The following is a 23,159-nucleotide window of genomic DNA, read 5'->3' on the forward strand; positions in this document are numbered from 1 at the left end:
ATACTTTATTCTGGCTGTGTGTTTATTTAACCCCTTAACAACTATAGGATTAGTAATGGATAGGTGTCTTATTGACGCCTCTCCATTACTAAGCCGGCTTGATGCCACCTTACAATACAAAGGTGACATTAACCCCACAATTACTACCCATATGACACCTATACAGGGTAGTGGGAAGAGAGAGGCGCCATTTCAGGGGTGGCTTTGAGCTGGTGTTTGTAGCCAGGGAAGGGTAGGTGCAATATCCATGGCCCCTTCTTAGGCTATTAACATCAGCCCGCAGCTGTCTGCATAGCCTTTTCTGGTTATTAATTATAGAGGTACCCCACATCGTTTTTATGGGGGTCCCCCTATTTTAATAGCCAATAAAGGCTAAATATACAGCTGCGGGCTGATATTCATAGCCTGGGAAGATCCATGGGTATTAACCCCTTCCTAGGCTATAAACATCATATAGTTCTCACATAATACCGCCATATAGATCTCACATAATGGCGCCATATAGTTCTCATATAATACCATCATATAGATCACACATACCGCCAGTGTTCTCATAGAATACCGCCATATACTTCTCACATAATACCGCCATACAGATCACACATAATATCGTTATATAGATCACACACAACACCATGTAGATCACACATAAAACCACCATATAATTGTCACATAATAATGCCACATAGATCACACGTAATCCCACAATATAGTTATCATATAATACAGTCATATATTTTTTACATTATTCCACCATTCTGATCAAACATAATACCACCATACAGATCACATATAATACCGTCATATAGATCACACATAATGCCATAATACAGATCACACATAATACTTGTCCGCAACAAGTGTTATGAATGCCAGGAATTCCCCTTCTCCATCAAGGTGATGACAGAGTGGAGGGACTCCAACCTGAAGTGCCGGACCCTGACAAACTTGTTTAGGAACTTCAGATCCAGGATGGGCTGTACCATCCTTCTTCGGGACCAGGAATAAGTTTCAGTAGACCCCCCTCGGACCTCTTGCTTTCTGAGACCAGAATGATGACCAGTGCAGGAGGTCGGGAAGAAAACTATCTTTTATCCGGGTTCATACCAGGTCTCCGACCCATTCGTCGTGGACAACAGAGAGCCAGATATGACGAAATAGAGGCAGACATCTGACTACTCTGCTGGTGTCGACTGGATAGGGAAGTGAGTAATTGGGCAGAGAATCTATGGAACCTGTATCCCTTTGATCTAGTTTGCTTGGATCGGCCCTTCCCTGACTGGTTGGTCTTATACGAGACCTGGGGACCCCTGTCCCCATGAGGGGAATGCCCCGATCCGGAAGAGCTGGTCGCATTGGACCAACTGGAATTGCTACAAAAGGACCAGAAATGCAACTGTTGTTGACAACGAAAAGGTTGCCTAGTCTTCTGTTGGGGAAGGAAGTTACTCATTCCTCCTGTGGCATCCGAGGTAAGCCGATCCAGCTTCTCTCCAAATATATGACCGTTCTGGTAAAGCAGAGACGTCAGGGACTTTTTGGAAGCAGAGTCTGCTCGCCATTCACTGAGCCACAGTGCCCGTCGGATGGTGATGGTGTTCGAGACTGCAAGCACAGCACAGTAAGCCATGTCTAGGGACGGATGCAACAAATATTTCCCGGCCAAGGAGATCTGATAGGCCAGGTCTGCTGCTTTCGGGGGAGGTCACTGTCCTGAATGGTCCTGCTCGGGGTATCTGCCCAAGAGACCATAGCTTTAGCTACCCACACCACGACAAAAGAGGGAGAAAGTGCCGTGCCCGAGGTTTCGAAAACCGAATGGGCAAGGTTCTCCATGTAACGGTCCATGAGATCTTTAATTGAGGAACCATCTGGTAAGGACAGGAGGGTTTTGGTGGCCAGGCAGAAGACAAGCGGATCAAATGCGTTAAACTAGAAGAAGAGGGGACGGGAAGAAAAACATTAGACTCGAACAAAGACGACCCAGGAAAACATACTCAGAAGGGAGGTAAGAACATTTCTAAAACAATCCACAGTGAGGAGATTGGAACAAAACAAAATCCTCTAAACTGCATGCTCGCAAACGCCAGAAGCCTGACAAACAAGATGGAAGAACTAGAAGCAGAAATATCTACAGGTAACGTTGACATAGTGGGAATAACCGAGACATGGTTAGATGAAAGCTATGACTGGGCAGTTAACTTACAGGGTTACAGTCTGTTTAGAAAGGATCGTAAAAATCGGAGAGGAGGAGGGGTTTGTCTCTATGTAAAGTCTTGTCTAAAGTCCACTTTAAGGGAGGATATTAGCGAAGGGAATGAGGATGTCGAGTCCATATGGGTTGAAATTCATGGAGGGAAAAATGGTAACAAAATTCTCATTGGGGTCTGTTACAAACCCCCAAATATAACAGAAAGCATGGAAAGTCTACTTCTAAAGCAGATAGATGAAGCTGCAACCCATAATGAGGTCCTGGTTATGGGGGACTTTAACTACCCGGATATTAACTGGGAAACAGAAACCTGTGAAACCCATAAAGGCAACAGGTTTCTGCTAATAACCAAGAAAAATTATCTTTCACAATTGGTGCAGAATCCAACCAGAGGAGCAGCACTTTTAGACCTAATACTATCTAATAGACCTGACAGAATAACAAATCTGCAGGTGGTTGGGCATTTAGGAAATAGCGACCACAATATTGTGCAGTTTCACCTGTCTTTCACTAGGGGGACTTGTCAGGGAGTCACAAAAACATTGAACTTTAGGAAGGCAAAGTTTGAACAGCTTAGAGATGCCTTTAATCTGGTAGACTGGGACAATATCCTCAGAAATGAGAATACAGATAATAAATGGGAAATGTTTAAGAACATCCTAAATAGGCAGTGTAAGCGGTTTATACCTTGTGGGAATAAAAGGACTAGAAATAGGAAAAACCCAATGTGGCTAAACAAAGAAGTAAGACAGGCAATTAACAGTAAAAAGAAAGCATTTGCACTACTAAAGCAGGATGGCACCATTGAAGCTCTAAAAAACTATAGGGAGAAAAATACTTTATCTAAAAAACTAATTAAAGCTGCCAAAAAGGAAACAGAGAAGCACATTGCTAAGGAGAGTAAAACTAATCCCAAACTGTTCTTCAACTATATCAATAGTAAAAGAATAAAAACTGAAAATGTAGGCCCCTTAAAAAATAGTGAGGAAAGAATGGTTGTAGATGACGAGGAAAAAGCTAACATATTAAACACCTTCTTCTCCACGGTATTCACGGTGGAAAATGAAATGCTAGGTGAAATCCCAAGAAACAATGAAAACCCTATATTAAGGGTCACCAATCTAACCCAAGAAGAGGTGCGAAACCGGCTAAATAAGATTAAAATAGATAAATCTCCGGGTCCGGATGGCATACACCCACGAGTACTAAGAGAACTAAGTAATGTAATAGATAAACCATTATTTCTTATTTTTAGTGACTCTATAGCGACAGGGTCTGTTCCGCAGGACTGGCGCATAGCAAATGTGGTACCAATATTCAAAAAGGGCTCTAAAAGTGAACCTGGAAATTATAGGCCAGTAAGTCTAACCTCTATTGTTGGTAAAATATTTGAAGGGTTTCTGAGGGATGTTATTCTGGATTATCTCAATGAGAATAACTGTTTAACTCCATATCAGCATGGGTTTATGAGAAATCGCTCCTGTCAAACCAATCTAATCAGTTTTTATGAAGAGGTAAGCTATAGACTGGACCACGGTGAGTCATTGGACGTGGTATATCTCGATTTTTCCAAAGCGTTTGATACCGTGCCGCACAAGAGGTTGGTACACAAAATGAGAATGCTTGGTCTGGGGGAAAATGTGTGTAAATGGGTTAGTAACTGGCTTAGTGATAGAAAGCAGAGGGTGGTTATAAATGGTATAGTCTCTAACTGGGTCGCTGTGACCAGTGGGGTACCGCAGGGGTCAGTATTGGGACCTGTTCTCTTCAACATATTCATTAATGATCTGGTAGAAGGTTTACACAGTAAAATATCGATATTTGCAGATGATACAAAACTATGTAAAGCAGTTAATACAAGAGAAGATAGTATTCTGCTACAGATGGATCTGGATAAGTTGGAAACTTGGGCTGAAAGGTGGCAGATGAGGTTTAACAATGATAAATGTAAGGTTATACACATGGGAAGAGGGAATCAATATCACCATTACACACTGAACGGGAAACCACTGGGTAAATCTGACAGGGAGAAGGACTTGGGGATCCTAGTTAATGATAAACTTACCTGGAGCAGCCAGTGCCAGGCAGCAGCTGCCAAGGCAAACAGGATCATGGGGTGCATTAAAAGAGGTCTGGATACACATGATGAGAGCATTATACTGCCTCTGTACAAATCCCTAGTTAGACCGCACATGGAGTACTGTGTCCAGTTTTGGGCACCGGTGCTCAGGAAGGATATAATGGAACTAGAGAGAGTACAAAGGAGGGCAACAAAATTAATAAAGGGGATGGGAGAACTACAATACCCAGATAGATTAGCGAAATTAGGATTATTTAGTCTAGAAAAAAGACGACTGAGGGGCGATCTAATAACCATGTATAAGTATATAAGGGGACAATACAAATATCTCGCTGAGGATCTGTTTATACCAAGGAAGGTGACGGGCACAAGGGGGCATTCTTTGCGTCTGGAGGAGAGAAGGTTTTTCCACCAACATAGAAAAGGATTCTTTACTGTTAGGGCAGTGAGAATCTGGAATTGCTTGCCTGAGGAGGTGGTGATGGCGAACTCAGTCGAGGGGTTCAAGAGAGGCCTGGATGTCTTCCTGGAGCAGAACAATATTGTATCATACAATTATTAGGTTCTGTAGAAGGACGTAGATCTGGGTATTTATTATGATGGAATATAGGCTGAACTGGATGGACAAATGTCTTTTTTCGGCCTTACTAACTATGTTACTATGTTACTATGTTACTATGTAAATGGAGGGGATTCAGCCCATTCCTTCCGCTGATCAAAGGAAAATGGGTATCTCGCCTCAATAAGCTTCTGACCTGCAAAGCGATTGTCTGGCCGCTCTCTATGTCATCGAACTATGTAATTGAACTCGGGGTGTTTGGAGAAAACCATAAGAGGGCGTTTGGTCCTCTTAAAGGACACCGCTTGATCCGGGACAGAATCAGGGTCCTCATCAACTTTTACAGTCTGGTTGATGGCCTCAATGTGACGGTCCACCGTCGCCTGTGAATCCAGTGAGTCTAGGTCCATGGGCATCTCAAAATCAGATGCAAAGTCCTGGTCACTGCAAGCCTCGGGTGAGGGGGAACAGGAGACGGAGCCCACGGATGCGAGAAGGCCCAGGTGACGGAGTGCTATGGGCCCCTTTCCTAGGTGCCTATGGAGTTTTTGTCTGCGAATGGCCCCTGCTGGCCGAGTGTTCCCATGAGGTAGAGGAACTCTCCGAGACTGGCTGGCGAAGACCCTGACCGGTAGAGGATGGATCTTGGAGGGACTTTCTTGCTTTGGCCAGTGACAGTGACAAAGCCCACTCAGGGGGACTAGGTACACTGGGTTCGGTAGCGGCAAAGGGCTCCTGAGCGCATTCGGGGTCACAGGCTTTACAGAGTGGCGTACTATGACTCCATGGTAACGAAGTCTGGCAGGTAGTACATGAGGTGAAATACACCGTATGTGCTTTGTTAACCTTCTTGGATGTCTTAGGGAGTGACATGATGTACCACAGTATGTCTCTGATTCTGTCAATATACTCCAATAGGGAGAGCAGTGCCTTGTAAGCCCCAGTGAATACTGCAAGGAAGGGCCAATGCGGTGATTGTGTCTGCTGGAGGGTAAGGGATCTTACTCAGGTCCTGTGCCAGTAAGTTCAGTCCTCCAGGTCCACTGTGCCCTTCTGAAGTGCAGCTGAATGCTGCTGAACGCTGTGCGAACATATGCAAAGAGTTTGCCGGGTGGAGTAAAGATGGCCCCCGGGAATTGCCGAGGGGGCAAGTATAGTGTGAGAATCACACTGGAAGTCTCGCAGTGTGCGAGAAGTGCCAGTTCAGGGAACTCAAGTGGGCGGAGCTACATCAGTGACATCAAGTGGGTGGAGCCTCAAAATTGCAGCCATAAACAGTCACAAGCTGGGAATTAAATTTCTGCGGTCGGCAGGAGTGGCACCCAGGGGAGGGGGGACGTCACAGGGAATAGCGTTCAGAGCCTTCCTGCGGGAGCTCTCCACCGTGACTCAGACCCACACCCAGCCCTTCTTACCAGTGGTGTGTGTCCGGGCATGGAGCTGCCGCAAATGATTGAGGAAGCACAAAACCATGGGTGACGCTGCTTCCAGACCAGCGGCTTCAGAATGGACGGTGCAGGAACCCCCCCATCTACACACTCTGTGGTCAAAGAGAGGCCATCTGCTTTCCTTCCATCGCCGCTGTTCATCAGGGGCGATGCAGTGGGGGCCGCACAGATGCAGTAAACGCCTCTGGACATCAAGGGGTTAACTCCCCCAGGATGGGAAAGGGCTATTGGTTCGGCACACAAAAAGGTGGGATGAGCCTGGTTGCAGAGGGGGGTACGTGGAGGCGACACTCCACTCCACGTTCCCATCTGTTGCCGGTGAGGGGAAAGCGGTGCCCTGAAGGGACCAGTTGACCCTGGACAATATCACAGGCATACAAGTAAAAAACAATGCAGGAGGGGTACGGGGAGGTGACACTCCACTTTCCTGCCTGTTGTAGGTTTGGGGAGAGCGGCACCCTTATGGGATCCGTCGATCTTCTGTAATCCTTTAAGAAAACAAAAACAAAAAATCTAAAATAAAAAACAGAATAAGCTATAGATGTGATCTGAAAATCAGAGCACATGTGCCTCCTTCAGACACTAAGCTTCAACCGTTTTGACTGGAGCCAGTGTGTGTGGGTGTATACTGCAGAGGAGGAGCTAATCTTTTTGGATCTACTTAGTGTCAGCCTCCTAGTGGCAGCAGCATAACACCCATAGTCCTGTGTACCCCAGTGAGCCGACGGAGAAACACCTTTTATTATACTCACGTGTGGGGTGGTCGGGTCCGTACGCCTGTGCAGAAATGCGATGCCAAGGAGATTGTGTGGGTGGATGCACGGACGTGTCATCCACATGATGCAAGCAGGAGGATGGCAATCGTAAGAAGATGGGAAGCGCCAGACCAAGACCTGCAACACCCCTCGGACCGGATTGCCCCGCAGGTAAGTATAATAAAAGTTATTTTTCTTGTCTTACAGGTCAGGTTGGGGGCCGACATACAGCATTATAGAATGCTATATATCAGCCCTGGAAGGGGGTGACCTTACTTCATATCAGCCAAAACTGGTGACAGGTTCCCTTTAAATGCTGCCATTAGTGATTGACAGCAGCACTTAATGGGTTAACAACAGCAATCAGAGCCATGTACAACAAAGCAGCATATTTCCATCATGGGGCATGAAGAGGTTAAAGTAGCAATCAAGCAAATTTTTGAAGTTGATCCTGTTGTAATTTAAACAGCCACAGGCTTATGGGTGGAGTGATCAGAGAGTTTAAGATTTACAGGGAATCAAGTTATAAATGGTCGCAAATGAGAGTTTTCTGCCAAAGAACCTACTTTGCATGAGTAGTAATTGCAGCTAAAGCCTAAACAAGTGATGATGCATATCACTAACAGAAACTTATACAACACCCAAAGGTGAAACAAATTAGTTTATCTTACCAAAAAGGTCACTGATTTTGTCTGTGAGGGTACGAGATGCTCTGATAAGTGCGTTATCGCTTTCATCGTATTTCATCTTCATTTCAAAAAATCCTATTTAGAAAAAACATAGGATCAGTTTATACTAACCATAATTTCCTAACAAGGTTTTCTCTTTTAGCTTCTGCTGATACAGTGTTACATACTCTGCCTCTACCATTTGTCTTTTGGTAACAAGGTCGCAGTGATGACTGGTCTTAGCGGTCATAAGCTGTACACTGCAGATGGCAGGAGAGGAAATGTCATGCAACGTATTTGGGACATTACTGCTGCGGCCAAGCAAACAGAAAAAAGGTGAGCAAACCAGAGATGTAGCTCTGAAGCAGGAAACTAAATGATTGACCTTTTGTTATTTCATCATTATTCTAGGCATAATTTGGAAAACTGCTTTTAAGCCATCTTGATTACTTCTTCTGATTTTGGAACAGCTTTTTTTTTCTGCCCAGAAGTTCCAAAGTTATGCTTTCTGGTAGTAAAGCTGCCCCTTGAACCTGCCCTTTTGTGGGGGTATATCACAGAAGTTCCATAGAGGAGAAGAAGTGTATTGCCACAAGGAAGGTCTGTTGTATGCGCCCATTTGGTTGTAGAGAAAATTTATTACCAGGGGAAATAACTTTGGCATGGAAGGGCAAAAAAAAGGAAAGGAAACAATCTGTTCCAGAATCAGTAGAGCAGAAGATAAAAAATGTAGGTCCTGTTCAACACAAAGTTATTCTGTACAGTTGGATGGCAGCATGGACCTCACCTATACACTATTTAGGGAGGAAAATCTAGACCATAAAGGCATATTGCAATTTCACGCCACCAATAGTTGGATCTGAATTTCTGCTACATAACTGACTCATTGCTATGACCTCTTCAAAGTTTTGTCCTCCACATGGTTGCCACCAGCTGAGAAGGGAACCAAATCACAGTAGTAATAGTTTGGAAAACAGGATTGGAGACAAATGCCCTGGGAGGGGTATATGGTCTATACAGAAAAAACTATGGGAAACCGCAATAGAAACCCCCCCTCTAACAGGACATTAAAACTTAGCTTTAATTGTGACCTATAAAATAAATCTGTATTGAGGCGATAGATAAAATAGGTCCGTTATCTGCCTTATGGTATCAATAATATACAAGAGAATGCTTGAATGAATGTCTACATGATAGCAACCCCAGGAACCAGCTTTATTAGGCAAAATAGGACATACAAAAGTTACAGCACTTGTCAACCCCCCTCCGCCTCCCCCTCCCCCCCCCCCCCCCCCAAGTTTCATCAAAGAAAGGGACAGCGGCATGTGTTCCAGTGACAGCATCATATATAGGCGCTTCCCACAAAATTAGATCAAAAAGTTAATTTCAGTTCTTCAATACAAAAAGTGAAACTCATATTATATAGAGTCATTACAAGCAGAGTGATCTATTTCAAGTGTTTATTTCTGTTAATGTTGATGATTATGGCTTACAGCCGATGAAAACCCAAAAGTTACGATCACAGTAAATTGGAAAAATAAACAAAAAACACCTGCAAAGGCTTCCTAAGCATTTAAAAAGGGCCCTTAGTCTGTTTCAGTAGGCTCCACAATCATGGGGAAGACTGCTGAATTGACAGATGTCCAGAAGGCAGTCATTGACACACTCCACAAGGAAAGTACATTTTGCATTTCATTTGGAAGTCAAGGTCTCAGAGTCTGGAGGAAGAATGGAGAGGCACACAATCCAAGCTACTTGAGGTCTAGTGTGAAGTTTCCACATGAGTGATGGTTTGGGGAGCCATGTCATCTGCCGGTGTTGGTGCACTGTCTACCAGGAAATTTTAGAGCACTTCATGCTTCCCTCTACCTTCAAGCTTTATGGAGATGGAAATGTAATTCTCCAGCAGGACCTGGCACCTGTCCACACTGCCAAAAGTACCAATACCTGGTTTACAAACAACAGTATCACTCTGCTTGATTGGCCAGCAAACTCGAGTGACCTTAACCCCATAGGGTATTGTCAAGAGGAAGATGAGAGACACTAGACAACAATGCAGATGAGCTGAAGGCTGCTATCAAAGCTACCTGGGCTTCCATAACACCTCAGCATTGCCTCAGACTGATCGCCCCCATGCCACGCCACATTGATACAGTAATTGACGCATAAGGAGCCCCAACCAAGTATTGAGAAAATTTACTGAACATACATTTCATTAGGCCAACATGTTGGATTTTAAAATCATTTTTTCAAACTGATGTTCTAAAGTATTCTAATTTACTGAGATAACGACGTTTGTGTTTTCATTGGCTGTAAGCCATAATCATCAATATTAACAGAAATAAACACTTGAAATAGATCTCTCTGTTTGTAATGACACTATGTAATATAGGAGTTTCACTTTTTGTATTGAAGAACTGAAATAAATTAACTTTTTGCCGATATTCTAATTTTGGGAGAAGCACCTGTACTTCTGATTCTGAGTGATAGTCATTGATAGCTGGCTATATGAGTTTGCATACAAGGAAAGCTTTCAGTCGCTATGTGTGGGATTAGGGGAAGCAGTAACCTGATTTGCTGCCACCTATAGCACAGCTTCATTTAGGCAAACGCTACTGTGATTTCGACAGAAAAAACTAGGGGAAACCCCACAAGCTTATGTCACGTGAGCCCTGTGCCCAATCAGTACTGGCATCACTGTCTCCGCCTTCGGACAAATAGAACAGGAAGTCAGAAAATCCCTGCAGCCCTGGCTTCCTGTTAAAACGTCCAAAGGTGGGGCCAGTGACGCTGAAAAGCAGCGAAGCAAGCACAAAAACTGGTCACTTTGACTTGACGACAGGTTCTCTTTTAAGGACAGCAATTTGAACATATTTTCCCCACTACCGAGCCATCTTGTTAAAACAGTATTGATGCCAAAGTGGTGGTGTGACACCCAGTAAAATTGGATGTACTTTTTATGAAACAGAAGTAATTTACGTATACTTACTGTTAAATACTACATTGTTATCTTTAAAGTCTTTCCATTGCTGATGCCATTTAGAATCTTTATGCAGAACAACACCAGTCGTCTCCCTAAAATGTGAAAGTAAATTAAAATCAGCAAAATATAAAAATACCTGAGAAAAATGCAAGAACAAAAGTCTAATATTTTAGCAAAACTATCATGATTAAAGCAATTGTTGTCCCCTCAAAAACAAAGCGAGGCATAAACTAGTTCAGTAGCTGCCTCAAATTCCTGAAAAGACATTCACAGTCTTGGGATACATGACGCACGCAACAATGTTATTATATATAACTAGTAGATAGCGACTACCAGGACGGTGACATTAATACGGACTGCATCCACATAAAGGGAACCTGTCCCCAGAAAAAATGCTACTAACATGTAGACATGGGGTTAATCTGCAGGTTAATAGCGTTACTAACCTGCCCGGCGTATTATTTTGCAGCCAGGTGAGTACCAATATTAAAACATAACTTTTAATTAGGTTAATTTAAAACCATATACCTAACACACAAAGATTCTTAGACACACCAAGAGTTTCTAGTCATAGTTTTTGATTCCATCTAAACCACAGTGGTGGGAGAAAAGAAAAAATCAAGTAAGAATCATGGTCACATACCCAGTTGGCTATCATGACAGTGGTCATCAAATCACAGGCATTTTTAGTTTTCAATAGTCAAATCCCTTTCAATGCCTCTAAATAATTGCCGGATGGATAGTAAGATAAATAAATAAAGACGGAACGGTCTAACCAAAATCTTGTAAGAGGCAATCTGCTTCAGTCGAATATCCAACCAGCGACTCACTTCTGGTATGGGTAGGAAAGGGAATCCGGGCCTGGCATTATTATGTCCCATTCAGCAGTAATAAACGCTAGGCTCAGCCTTCATAGTGAAAAAATGCCCTATAAAGTCCTTTTTCTCCTTCATTGGGTCTTCAGGGAAGGTCAAATGTACACAGTAAAAAAACAAATGGGATCACATTCCCCTGTCCATCACTAGCTATGGACCAGATGCTAATGGCACAGGGTTGCATCAATCACGTTCTTAAAAACCTGTACCTGCCCAGCATCCGCACATAGCTGAAAGGTGGGAGGAGAAAATTACGGTAACTTTATTAGCCTGACAGCATTAGTGTTCGGGCACGGGGGCAGCGCGGCTTCGGTCACGGGTGAGAATACAGAGCATTGGCTGTGACTGCACCCCCGGCTCTGACTGACAGCTGGCCTCAACGAGAGTCCGTGTGCATGAGGGGCGGTGACGATGACTGAAACTGGACCGCTGCCAGGGGAATAAAGTTCATTTTCTCCCAGCAGCTTTCAGCTACGTGCAGGCACTGAGTAGTTTAATATCCGTTTTATCCTGCATAATAACCGCATATCTGAAGGTTGTTAGCGCTTTTTCTGGTGACAGGTTCCAAGGGCAGAAATTTTAGCACAATGACTGCAATCTAGAGATATAAATATCCATGCTCACTAGAGGTGAGCAAATCAATCTGAGCAGACTTGAATTCTACTCAAAGTTTACAAAAATCCACATTCACCAAAAAGCTGAATTTTGTTTTGCAATTTGCTTCAACACGGATTCAGCAAAATGGAGGTCGCTGACCACCAATTTTCTAAATCATAAAAGGCCATTAAAATGCAAAAAAAATAAAAATAAAATTCATATAGTCACCAATCACCTTTCCGCCCGCTGCGCTAATCATGACCACCAGTCTTGTCCTTGTTGCATCTTCTGATCGCTGTCACGAGCGCCAAAATCTATGGGAGGGTTCTGCGCATGCGTTCGCCAAGTCACAGTGTACAGCGTGACATCATGACCTTTTGCACACTTGCGTAAAACACTCTCGGGAATTTCAGCACAAGCAGCGATGATCTAAATATGTGGAAAGAACCATTGCTGTGTGCACGGCACAGTGGAGTGAGTTTGGATGAGATTGCTTCCAACCCACCCACTCTCCCAATCTCCCTGTGCCACTCACATTTGGCTGTATTGTGTTGAACAGTCAGTCTTTTTATTTCCTTTAAGGGAACCAGTCATGCAAGAAAATGCTATTGACCTGCAGATATTAGCGTTTTGAAGCTGGCCGCACTGAGAGCCTCGCTGCCGGGAGGAAAAGAACTTTATTCCTCCCGGCAGGCTTGGGCTTTCAGTCATAGGGGTGGGGCCGGGGGTAACTGTGCTTTCAGCTGCCGCTCACTGTACACTGATCAATGACTGAAACATCCACCTAGAGCTGACAGCCCGAGCCTGCCAGGAAAAACAATGTCCATTTCCTCTTGGCAGGGAGGATATCAGTGAGAGCACCAGGCAGCTTCAAACCCTATAAACCTGAAGATTAACCCCATATCTGCAGCCTAATGGAGTTTTTTTTTACATGACAGGTTCCCTTTAAGGGGTGTTCTCAAGTTGTTTCCTGAGAAATTCAGAGCCTTACATCCTGGTTTCTAGCTGAGTGGGCTCTCCTCCTTGAGCCGACAGCTACTGAATAGTCTGACATAGATGTTGCAACAAATGTTATTACTTATGCAGTGGATTCTCAGGTGTAGGTTCACTTGCAGAAAATTCTCTGCTTATTTCAGACCTAGTGATGTGAATAGGATGTAACTAAATATTCTCATTCTGCAGAAAAAATGCTTTTCAGAAATTTACCTGCACAGTGGGTATAAAACCCACAGCATATCAATTTCTGCTGCAAATGTCAGTGTTCGCAACACGTAGTGTGAATTAAGCATAAAACCTAGACATTTTCTGCACCCAAATCCACACTAGTAATTACTGCTGTGGATTTCATTGCAGGGTTGTTGTTTTTTTACATTTTCTTTATTTTTAGCTAAAGAGTAACCTGTTAATACGGACAGTTAGATAATTCTGCAGTTTTTATGTAGGAACATACCCTAGAAGAACTAATTGCTGAGATACCTGCAGATATACACTACATTACTCACTCGTTAGGTTCAAATATCTTTTCTTCACTCATTTTCTCTCCTGAAAATTCACTCCTCTTCCTCAACCTAGATGGTGGCCGATATGGCCCAGTTTGGGCTAAGATACTTTCATCAATCTCCTTCTTCACAGTTTCTACACCCTATAAAAAATGGAGCCAAGCAATTCAGAAGGAGTACAAGCAAGAACTTTCCAGACATCAACCTGCATATATTTGTTGGGTTTTTTTCCCGGTCACGCTAGACTGATTTTTTTGCTTTTATTTAACCATTTTTTTTTTTTTTTTAAAGCAATAATTGAAAAATACATTTTATGTCCCACTTACAAAATTTCATTTAAACCACCGCTACAGAGTTCATTATTTATTTATTTTGAATCCCTTTGTTAGGGATCATGTTTCCGCCCGCCTCCAGTACCACGTGACCTGCCAAATCACACATTGGTTGCATTTTTTTTTTTTTTAATCGTCTCAAGGCAAGTCTATGGGAATTCAAAACGAAACTCTGTAGTAACCTAGTTCGGAGTTCCCTAGGCTTTGTATTGAGAGAAGTGACTTCTGGAACACACGGCGATCCGTTGGCTTACAAAAGCTGTTGCATTGTGCTAAAGCAGGGCTGAAAACGTATGAAGATGCTGACTGGTGAGTAAGTAACTACATTCAATACAATCACATACATGATCCCTAACAAAGGGATAAAAAAAGGGCTGCAGTGGGAATTAAAGGAGCTTGATTGCTCATAAAAACTCTGATGCTTCTGTATTACACTGTGTATTATGCCTGTGTCTAAAAGGAGAACCAAGATGGCAGCCGCCATTGCACTTGAAATCATTAAAGCGAGTGAAAAAATTCTCATTCAATTTTTGAAAATTGTGTTATGTAAATGGAGATTATTAGTTTGTTCAATGATTTGGCCAAAAAACGAGGAGTGGAAATTCAAGCCCTAAATAGGGTTGCAAGGCGATCGTTCAGAACCAGTTGGAATACATTCAGAGATTTAGTGTAATTATCGGGAAAACAATTTGCTTTGTTTGAACTTTAATATTCTTTCTACAGTATCAATGGAAAGTGTTTGTACAATACGTCATGAGTTCACATATTCAACGCAATTTCAGCTTACTTGGAATTTTTCCCACTTTCCAATACATTATACTGTAACATGCATGTCAAATGTTGCGCTTATTCAATGAACAGACATTCATTTGGCTGTGTCAATGGAAAAATTACAATATTATGGCTTGTGGTATAAGAGGAGGAAAAAGCAAAAGCGCAAAAATTAAAGATTAAACTACGAATCCAGGCAGATCGTTACATTTCTGGTCAGAGTAAGTTTGGGTGATTGGGGTGGAAAGTCACAAGACTTTTATAAAATGTTAATAAAATAACTTTTATAAAAATGACAAAATTAAAAATGTGCTTTCCTTAATAAACAAACAAAACCCTTCTATACACATTAATAATTGTGTGCCAATTAGCTTTGCAGTTTCTGACATGTGCTATAGCTCACTGATGTAGTATCATGATGTGGCAAGATATGAGCCATTAGGAATGGGTCTTTTATAACTCCAAAATATATCACTAAAGTAATACGGTATATACCAAGGGGACCTGATGTATTGCAACGTTACCTGAGTGATGACCTTGAAAGCCGCTGTTTTGCCCAGCTTCTCACCTCCTTTGCTCACTGACTCGGCTGAATGTTTGGCTGTTTTTGCTGCCTCTTCAACTCCCTCACGGATTTTACGGCCAAGATCACTTTTGCCAACTTCATCAATGCTCTGCCAAAATAAGACAGGTTGAATTGTTTGCAAAAAAACAGCAGAGAGCTAATACATTTAATGGTATATACGCATTCTGACCAAAGACCCAAACTATTGTACACTGGTCAATTCTCATTAGTTATAGTCTTTTGAGATAAATAGCTCCAAACATATGTTATCCAGTGCAGACTTATACGGTAGCATGCCCAGTACCATATGGCACCGCATTACAAAGAATAATAATTAGCACAAGCTGCAGAAGTATAGTCAACGTATTGGGAGAGCAAGATTTATTTAACTATCTTGACTAGTGATGAGTGAGTGCTCGTTACTCGAGTTTTCCGAGCATACTCGGGTGGTTCTCCGAGTATCTTGGGCGTGCTCAGAGATTATGTTTGTGTCCCCACAGCTGCATAATTTGCGGCTGCTAGACAGCCTGAATACATGTGGGGATTCCCTAACAAACAGGCAAAGCCTGCATGTATTCAGACTGTCTAGCAGCCACAAATCATGCAGCTGTGGGGACTCAAATATAATCTACGAGCACGCCCAAGATACTAGGAGAACACCTAATCTTGACTCCAGTTTGGTTATTCTCCGTGCATCTCCTGCTTTGCAGGATAGTCTGATTGTATATGTTTAGATTAAGAGACCCATGCATGGCTTTGTCTAACGGGACTTAGAAATAACGCATAGGAAAGTAAAGAAGCGAGTACCACTCCTAGACCCTTAAAAGGTGGGTGTAGATATTAACTTTAGCCAATGAGATGTATATATGCTAATGCCAGCACGTATGTAGACATAAGCTGAGCCAATTATATTGCTACAATGCATGTCCAGTAAATGCCTATATAGAGTGACCAATGATGCTATAATAAACAGACTTCTGAATTGATATTTAAGAGTGTCAGCGTGGCTCTCTCTCCTTGTGCGTGCTTGGACTTTACAATGTAATCTGGAGCAGGCACAACATCTCAATGTCTCATTGCATGGTGACAACAGTATGCACAAGTGTTACTACAAGCTTTGATTAATAAATCTAACAAAAGCATGGTGCATTCAATGTAGGTAAATCAAGGATATACATTAGCATATCAATCATGTCAATGTAAACGCAGACTCCGATTGGCAACTCGTCATGGGATACAAATCGACGATTCATAGTCCTGCGTGATAGCAAAAATAGTAAATTTCATTAACGGAAATTACACTTGCAGGGCAGGGCTCGGAAGGGAATGAGCAACATTTGAATCTTGGAACACAAATTTGGCTGAAATAGATTGTGGGCATCATGTCACATTTATAAGGCCCCTAAAGTGCATAAACAGCAGAAATCCCCCACAAGTGACCCCATTTTGGAAACTACACCCCTCAATGATTTCATCCACAGGTGTAGTGAGCATTTTAAAGCCATAGGTACTACGCAGAATTTGATACCATTAGGTCAACATATTGATATTTTTCATGAAAATTTTTCTTTCACTCGAATGTTTCACTTTTGCAAGAGGATAGACTTAAAAAGTGAATGCAACGATTCCCCAAATCTAAAAGTTCTGTTTAGACATACGGCAGGGCTCGGAAGGGAAGAAGCGATATTTGGTATTTAGAATGTAAATTTGGCAGGGATAGACTGCACACACAATGTCTCATTAGCAGAACTCCTGGTTACCAAAACAGCAGAAACCCCCACAAGTGACCCCATTTTGGAAACTAGACCAGCAAGGAATAAATCTAGGGATGTTAAGCATGTTGAACCCAAAGGTGCTTCATAGAACTTTTTAACCCTTTTCCCCCCAAGGGTGGTCTGCACGTTAATGACCGGGCCAATTTTTACAATTCTGACCACTGTCCCTTTATGAGGTTATAACTCTGGAACGCTTCAACGGATCCCAGAGATTCTGAGAATATTTTCTCGTGACATATTGTACTTCATGATAGTGGTAACATTTCTTTGATATTACCTGCGTATATTTGTGAAAAAAAACGGTAATTTGGCGAAAATTTTGAAAATTTTGCAATTTTCCAACTTTGAATTTTTATGCAATTAAATCACAGAGATATGTCACACAAAATACTTCATAAATAACATTTCCCACATGTCTACTTTACATCAGCAAAATTTTGGAACCAAAATTTTTTTTTTTTTTAAGGGAGTTATAAGGGTTAAAAGTTGACCAGCAATTTCTCATTTTTACAACACCATTTTTTTTTTTAGGGACCACATCTCATTTGAAGTCATTTTGAGGGGTCTATATGATAGAAAATACCCAAGTGTGACACCATTCTAAAAACTGCACCCCTCAAGGTGCTCAAAACCATATTCAAGAAGTTTATTAAGGCTAGGGTCACATTGCGTTAGTGCAATCCGTTTAGCGCTAGCGGATTGCGCTAACGCAATGCTTTCTATGGGGCTGCGGTCGGGGTCGCGGTAACGTCCCTGCTCTTGCAGATCCCCGATCTGCGAGAACGGGGAACGAACCACGGGCGCGGCGCGCCAGGAATCACCGGCGCGTCGCTAGCGCGTGCCGAACATGGCACGCGCTAGTGAAGCGCGTTCCCATTGCCTTCAATGGGCGCGTTAACGGACGCGTTGCACGGCGTTAATTTCGCCGTGCAACGCTGTCCGTTAAACGCGGACCCATAACGCAATGGGAACCCAGCCTAACCCTTCTGGTGCTTCACATGAATTTTTGGAATGTTTAAATAAAAATGAACATTTAACTTTTTTTCACAAAAAATTTACTTCAGCTCCAATTTGTTTTATTTTACCAAGGGTAACAGGAGAAAATGGACCCCAAAAGTTGTTGTACAATTTGTCCTGAGTACACCGATACCCCATATGTGGGGGTAAACCACTGTTTGGGCTAATGACAGAGCTCAGAAGAGAAGGAGCACCATTTGACTTTTCAATGCAAAATTGACTGGAATCGAGATGGGACACCATGTTGCGTTTGGAGAGCCCCTGATGTGCCTAAACATTGAACCCCCCCACAAGTGACACCATTTTGGAAAGTAGACCCCCTAATGAACTTATCTAGGAGGTGTGGTGAGCACTTTGACCCACCAAGTGCTTCACAGAAGTTTATAATGCAGAACCGTAAAAATAAAAAAATCATTTTTTCACAAAAATTATCTTTTCACCCCCAATTTTTTATTTTCCCAAGGGTAAGAGAAGAAATTGGACCCCAAAAGTTGTTGTACAATTTGTCCTGAGTACGTTGATACCCCATATGTGGGGGGGGGGAACCACCGTTTGGGCGCATGGGAGGGCTCGGAAGAGAAGGAGCGCCATTTGGAATGCAGACTTAGATGGAATGGTCTGCAGGCGTCACATTGCGTTTGCAGAGCCTCTAATGTACCTAAACAGTAGAAACCCTCCACAAGTGACACCATTTTGGAAAGTAGACCCCCTAAGGAACTCATCTAGATGTGTTGTGAGAGCTTCGAACCCCCAAGTGTTTCACTACAGTTTATAACGCAGAGCCGTGAAAATTAAAAAAAAAAAAAATTCCCCAAAAAATTAATTTTAGCCCCCAGTTTTGTATTTTCCCGAGGGTAACAGGAGAAATTCGACCCCAAAAGGTGTTGTCCAATTTGTCCTGAGTACGCTGATACCCCATATATGGGGGGGAACCACCATTTGGGCGCATGGGAGGGCTCGGAAGGGAAGGAGCGCCATTTGGAATGCAGACTTAGATGGAATGGTCTGCAGGCGTCACATTGCGTTTGCAGAGACCCTAATGTACCTAAACAGTAGAAACCCCCCACAAGTGACCCCACATTGGAAACTAGACCCCCAAAGGAACTTATCTAGATGTGTTGTGAGAACTTTGAGCCCCCAAGTGTTTCACTACAGTTTATAACGCAGAGCCGTGAAAATAAAAAATCTTTTTTTTTTCCCACAAAAATTATTTTTTAGCCCCCAGTTTTGTATTTTCCCAAGGGTAACAGGAGAAATTGGACCCCAAAAGTTGTTGTCCAATTTGTCCTGAGTACGCTGATACCCCATATGTTGGGGTAAACCCCTGTTTGGGCACACGGGAGAGCTCGGAAGGGAAGGAGCACGGTTTTACTTTTTCAACGCAGAATTGGCTGGAATTGAGATCGGACGCAATGTCGCTTTTGGAGAGCCCCTGATGTGCCTAAACAGTGGAAACCCCCAAATTATAACTGAAACCCTAATCCAAACACACCCCTGACCCTAATTCCAACGGTAACCCTAACCACACCTCTAACCCTGACACACCCCTAACCCTAATCCCAACCCTATTCCCAACTGTAAATGTAATCTAAACCCTAGCCCTAACTTTAGCCCCAACCCTAACTGTAGCCTTAACGTAGTGTAGGACTGCCCCAATATGAGATTGCCGTGAAGAGGCGGGGTGGCTCAAAGAATTGATCAATTGTTTGCTAAATGTCTCATTTTGAAAATACAGTTAGAAATTAATATGTGCATTTGCACTTTATGTATTGCGTCTTAACCTTAGGCTGCGCTGGCTTCTCCCCTTTTTTTGCCCCAAAAGTTGTTGTCCTATTTGTCCTGAGTATGCCGATACCCCATATGTTGGGGTAAACCCCTGTTTGGGCATACGGGAGAGCTCGAAAGGGAAGGAGCACTGTTTTACTTTTTCAACGCAGAATTGGCTGGAATTGAGATCGGACGCCATGTCGCGTTTGGAGAGTCCCTGATGTGCCTAAACAGTGGAAACCCCCCAATTATAACTGAAACCCTAATCCAAACACACCCCTAACCCTAATCCCAACCGTAAATGTAATCTAAACCCTAACCGTAACTTTAGCCCCAACCCTAACCCTAACTTTAGCCCCAACCCTAACTGTAGCCTTAACCCTAGCCCCAACCCTAGCCCTAACCCTAACGGGAAAATGGAAATAAATAAATTTTTTTACATTTTTCCCTAACTAAGGGGGTGATGAAGGGGGGGTTTGATTTACTTTTATAGCGGGTTATTTAGCGGATTTTTATGATTGGCAGCCGTCACACACTGAAAGACGCTTTTTATTGCAAAAAATATTTTTTGCGTTATCACATTTTGAGAGCTATAATTTTTCCATATTTTGGTCCACAGAGTCATGTGAGGTCTTGTTTTTTGCGGGACGAGTTTACGTTTTTATTGGTAACATTTTCGGGCACGTGACATTTTTTGATTGCTTTTTATTCCGATTTTTGTGAGGCAGAATGACCAAAAACCAGCTATTCATGAATTTCTTTTGGGGGAGGCGTTTATACCGTTCCGCGTTTGGTAAAATTGATGAAGCATTTTTATTCTTCGGGTCAGTACGATTACAGCGATACCTCATTTATATCAATTTTTATGTGTTGGCGCTTTTATACGATAAAAACTATTTTATAGAAAAAATAATTATTTTTGCATCGCTTTATTCTGAGGACTATAACTTTTATTTTTTTGCTGATGATGCTGTATGGTGGCTCGTTTTTTGCGGGACAAGATGACGTTTTCAGCGGTACCATTGTTATTTATATCTGTCTTTTTGATCGCGTGTTATTCCACTTTTTGTTCGGCGGTATGATAATAAAAGCGTTGTTTTTTGCCTCTTTTTTTTTTTCTTACGGTGTTTACTGAAGGGATTAACTAGTGGGCCAGTTTTATAGGTCAGGTCATTACGGACGCGGCGATACTAAATATGTGTACTTTTATTTTTTTTATTTTTTTTATTTAGATAAAGAAATGTATTAATGGGAATAATATATATATATTTTTTTCATTATTTAGGATTTTTTTTTTTGTATTTTTTTTTTACACATTTGAAAAAAAAAAATTTACTTTTTTTTTTTACTTTGTCCCGGGGGAGACATCACAGATCGCTGATCTGACAGTTTGCACAGCACTCTGTCAGATCACCGATCTGTCTCAGAGCACTGCAGCCTTACCAAGCGCCTGCTCTGAGCAGGCACTTGGTAAGCCACCTCCCTCCCTGCAGGACACAAATGTTGCGGCCATATTGGATCCGGGCCTGCTGCAGGGAGGGAGGTAAGGAGACCCTCGCAGCAACGCGATCACATCGCGTTGCTGCAGGGGTCTCAGGGAAGCCCGCAGGGAGCCCCCTCCCTGCGCGATGCTTCCCTATACCGCCGGCACACCGCGATCATGTTTTATCGTGGTGTGTCGGGGGTTAATGTGCCGGGGGCGGTCCGTGACCGCTCCTGGCACATAGTGCCGGATGTCAGCTGCGATAGGCAGCTGACACCCGGCCGCACTCCCCCCGTGAGTGCGGCCGATCGCGTATGACGTACTATCCAGTCGGTGGTCATACGGGCCCACCCCACCTCGACGGGTTAGTACGTCATATGGCAGAAAGGGGTTAAAATGTAGACGTGAAAACAAAATTACATTTTTTCCACTGAAATACTGTTTTAGCACCAAATTTATAATTTATACAAGGAGTAGTATGAGAAAATGGACCCCATAATTTGTTATCCAAGTTTACTGAACTTGGCAGTACCCCATATGTGGTTGTACACTACAGTTTGAGCACTTGGCAGGGATCGGATAGGAAGGAGCGCTGCTTGGCTTTTATAATGCAGATTGTGGATGCCATTAGCTAAGCGCGTGAGGTGCCAGATCAGCAGAACCCCACAAGTGACCCCCATATTGGAAACTTCACTACTTAAGGATTTCATCTGGAGAGTAGTGAGTATTTTTAACACATAGGTGCCTTACAGAATTTTATAACATTGGGTCACGGAAATATAACATTTTAGTGGAAAAAAATTATTTTTTTTTTGTTTGCTGCAAAGTTTGTCAGTTACACAAGGGTTAATTGGTGAAACTAGACCCCACAATTTATTGCGCAATTTCTCTTGAATGTAGTGATGCCCCATATTTCTTTCCTAAACTACTGTTTGGTCACACGTTAGGGTTGAGAAGGAAGGAGCGCCATTTTGCTTTTGGAACATAGATGTTTCTATAATAATTTGCGGGTGACATTTCCAGAGCCTCGAAGGTGCCAGAACAGCAGAAAAGTGACCCCAATGTAGAAATTGCACTTCTCAATGAATTCATCTACAGTTGCAGTGGCTATTTTGTAACATCCGCGCGTGGCTTTTTTTTCTGGAGAATTGAAAATATGCCAGTTTAGCACCCATCATTGTGCTCCCATAAAGTGTATGTACCCCTTTACACTGTCCCCAGCTTGTGCTTTTGGCTACATGCAGCGCGCAAAATTGTTAATTGGGCTCTCCCCACTACACAGTGTGCCTGCTTATTGTGGTTTAGGCCCAGTGGGGCTCAGAGAGAGGGAGGGATTTGGATTTAGGAAACTAGAATTCACTGGATTTTATTTGATGGGGCGGGAGCCATGTCACTTTTCCATTTTCCATAGTCTTTGTACACCAGTAATGTGGGAACTCGTATATTTCCAGTGACAGATGATGGACCTGAGTGAGCAATGGTTCTATGTGGGATGATTTAGCGTTTGTGTTCTACGCTGAGCATTTGCGTCAGGGTTTCTCTGTAAATCCCATAAAAATGCGATTCAGACATCCCCAACAGAACCACCCACCATGAGGCAGATGGAGGCACTTCGTACGGAGTTTGGCATGTGCTCCGGTGGTATCCATCTTTTTAGGCGTGCACAGAAGGTCGTCCACACTTGTGCGCTAAAAAGACACCTAAAATAACGTGACACCACCGAAGAAGAGACCAGTCCAAAATGACTCCATCTACCTTCATAAGCGAGTAGTT

The 23,159-nt window shown here is 42.8% G+C and overlaps 1 protein-coding gene across 1 annotated transcript in view; it reads right to left on the reverse strand.

The window, feature by feature from the left end:
* TIMM44 (translocase of inner mitochondrial membrane 44) overlaps window positions 1–23,159 on the reverse strand; it is a 148,807-nt gene that overhangs the window by 34,018 nt on the left and 91,630 nt on the right. The window contains exons 5-8 of the mRNA XM_069741305.1: window positions 15,304–15,453; window positions 13,680–13,819; window positions 10,712–10,797; window positions 7,726–7,818 (exon numbers count right to left, since the gene is read on the reverse strand). Of these exons, the coding sequence (XP_069597406.1) occupies window positions 7,726–7,818; window positions 10,712–10,797; window positions 13,680–13,819; window positions 15,304–15,453 (469 nt within the window). The remainder of the gene's footprint in view (window positions 1–7,725; window positions 7,819–10,711; window positions 10,798–13,679; window positions 13,820–15,303; window positions 15,454–23,159) is intronic.

The sequence above is a fragment of the Ranitomeya imitator genome, chromosome 1 (assembly GCF_032444005.1).
Source record: "Ranitomeya imitator isolate aRanImi1 chromosome 1, aRanImi1.pri, whole genome shotgun sequence".
NCBI classification, from domain to species: domain Eukaryota; kingdom Metazoa; phylum Chordata; class Amphibia; order Anura; family Dendrobatidae; genus Ranitomeya; species Ranitomeya imitator.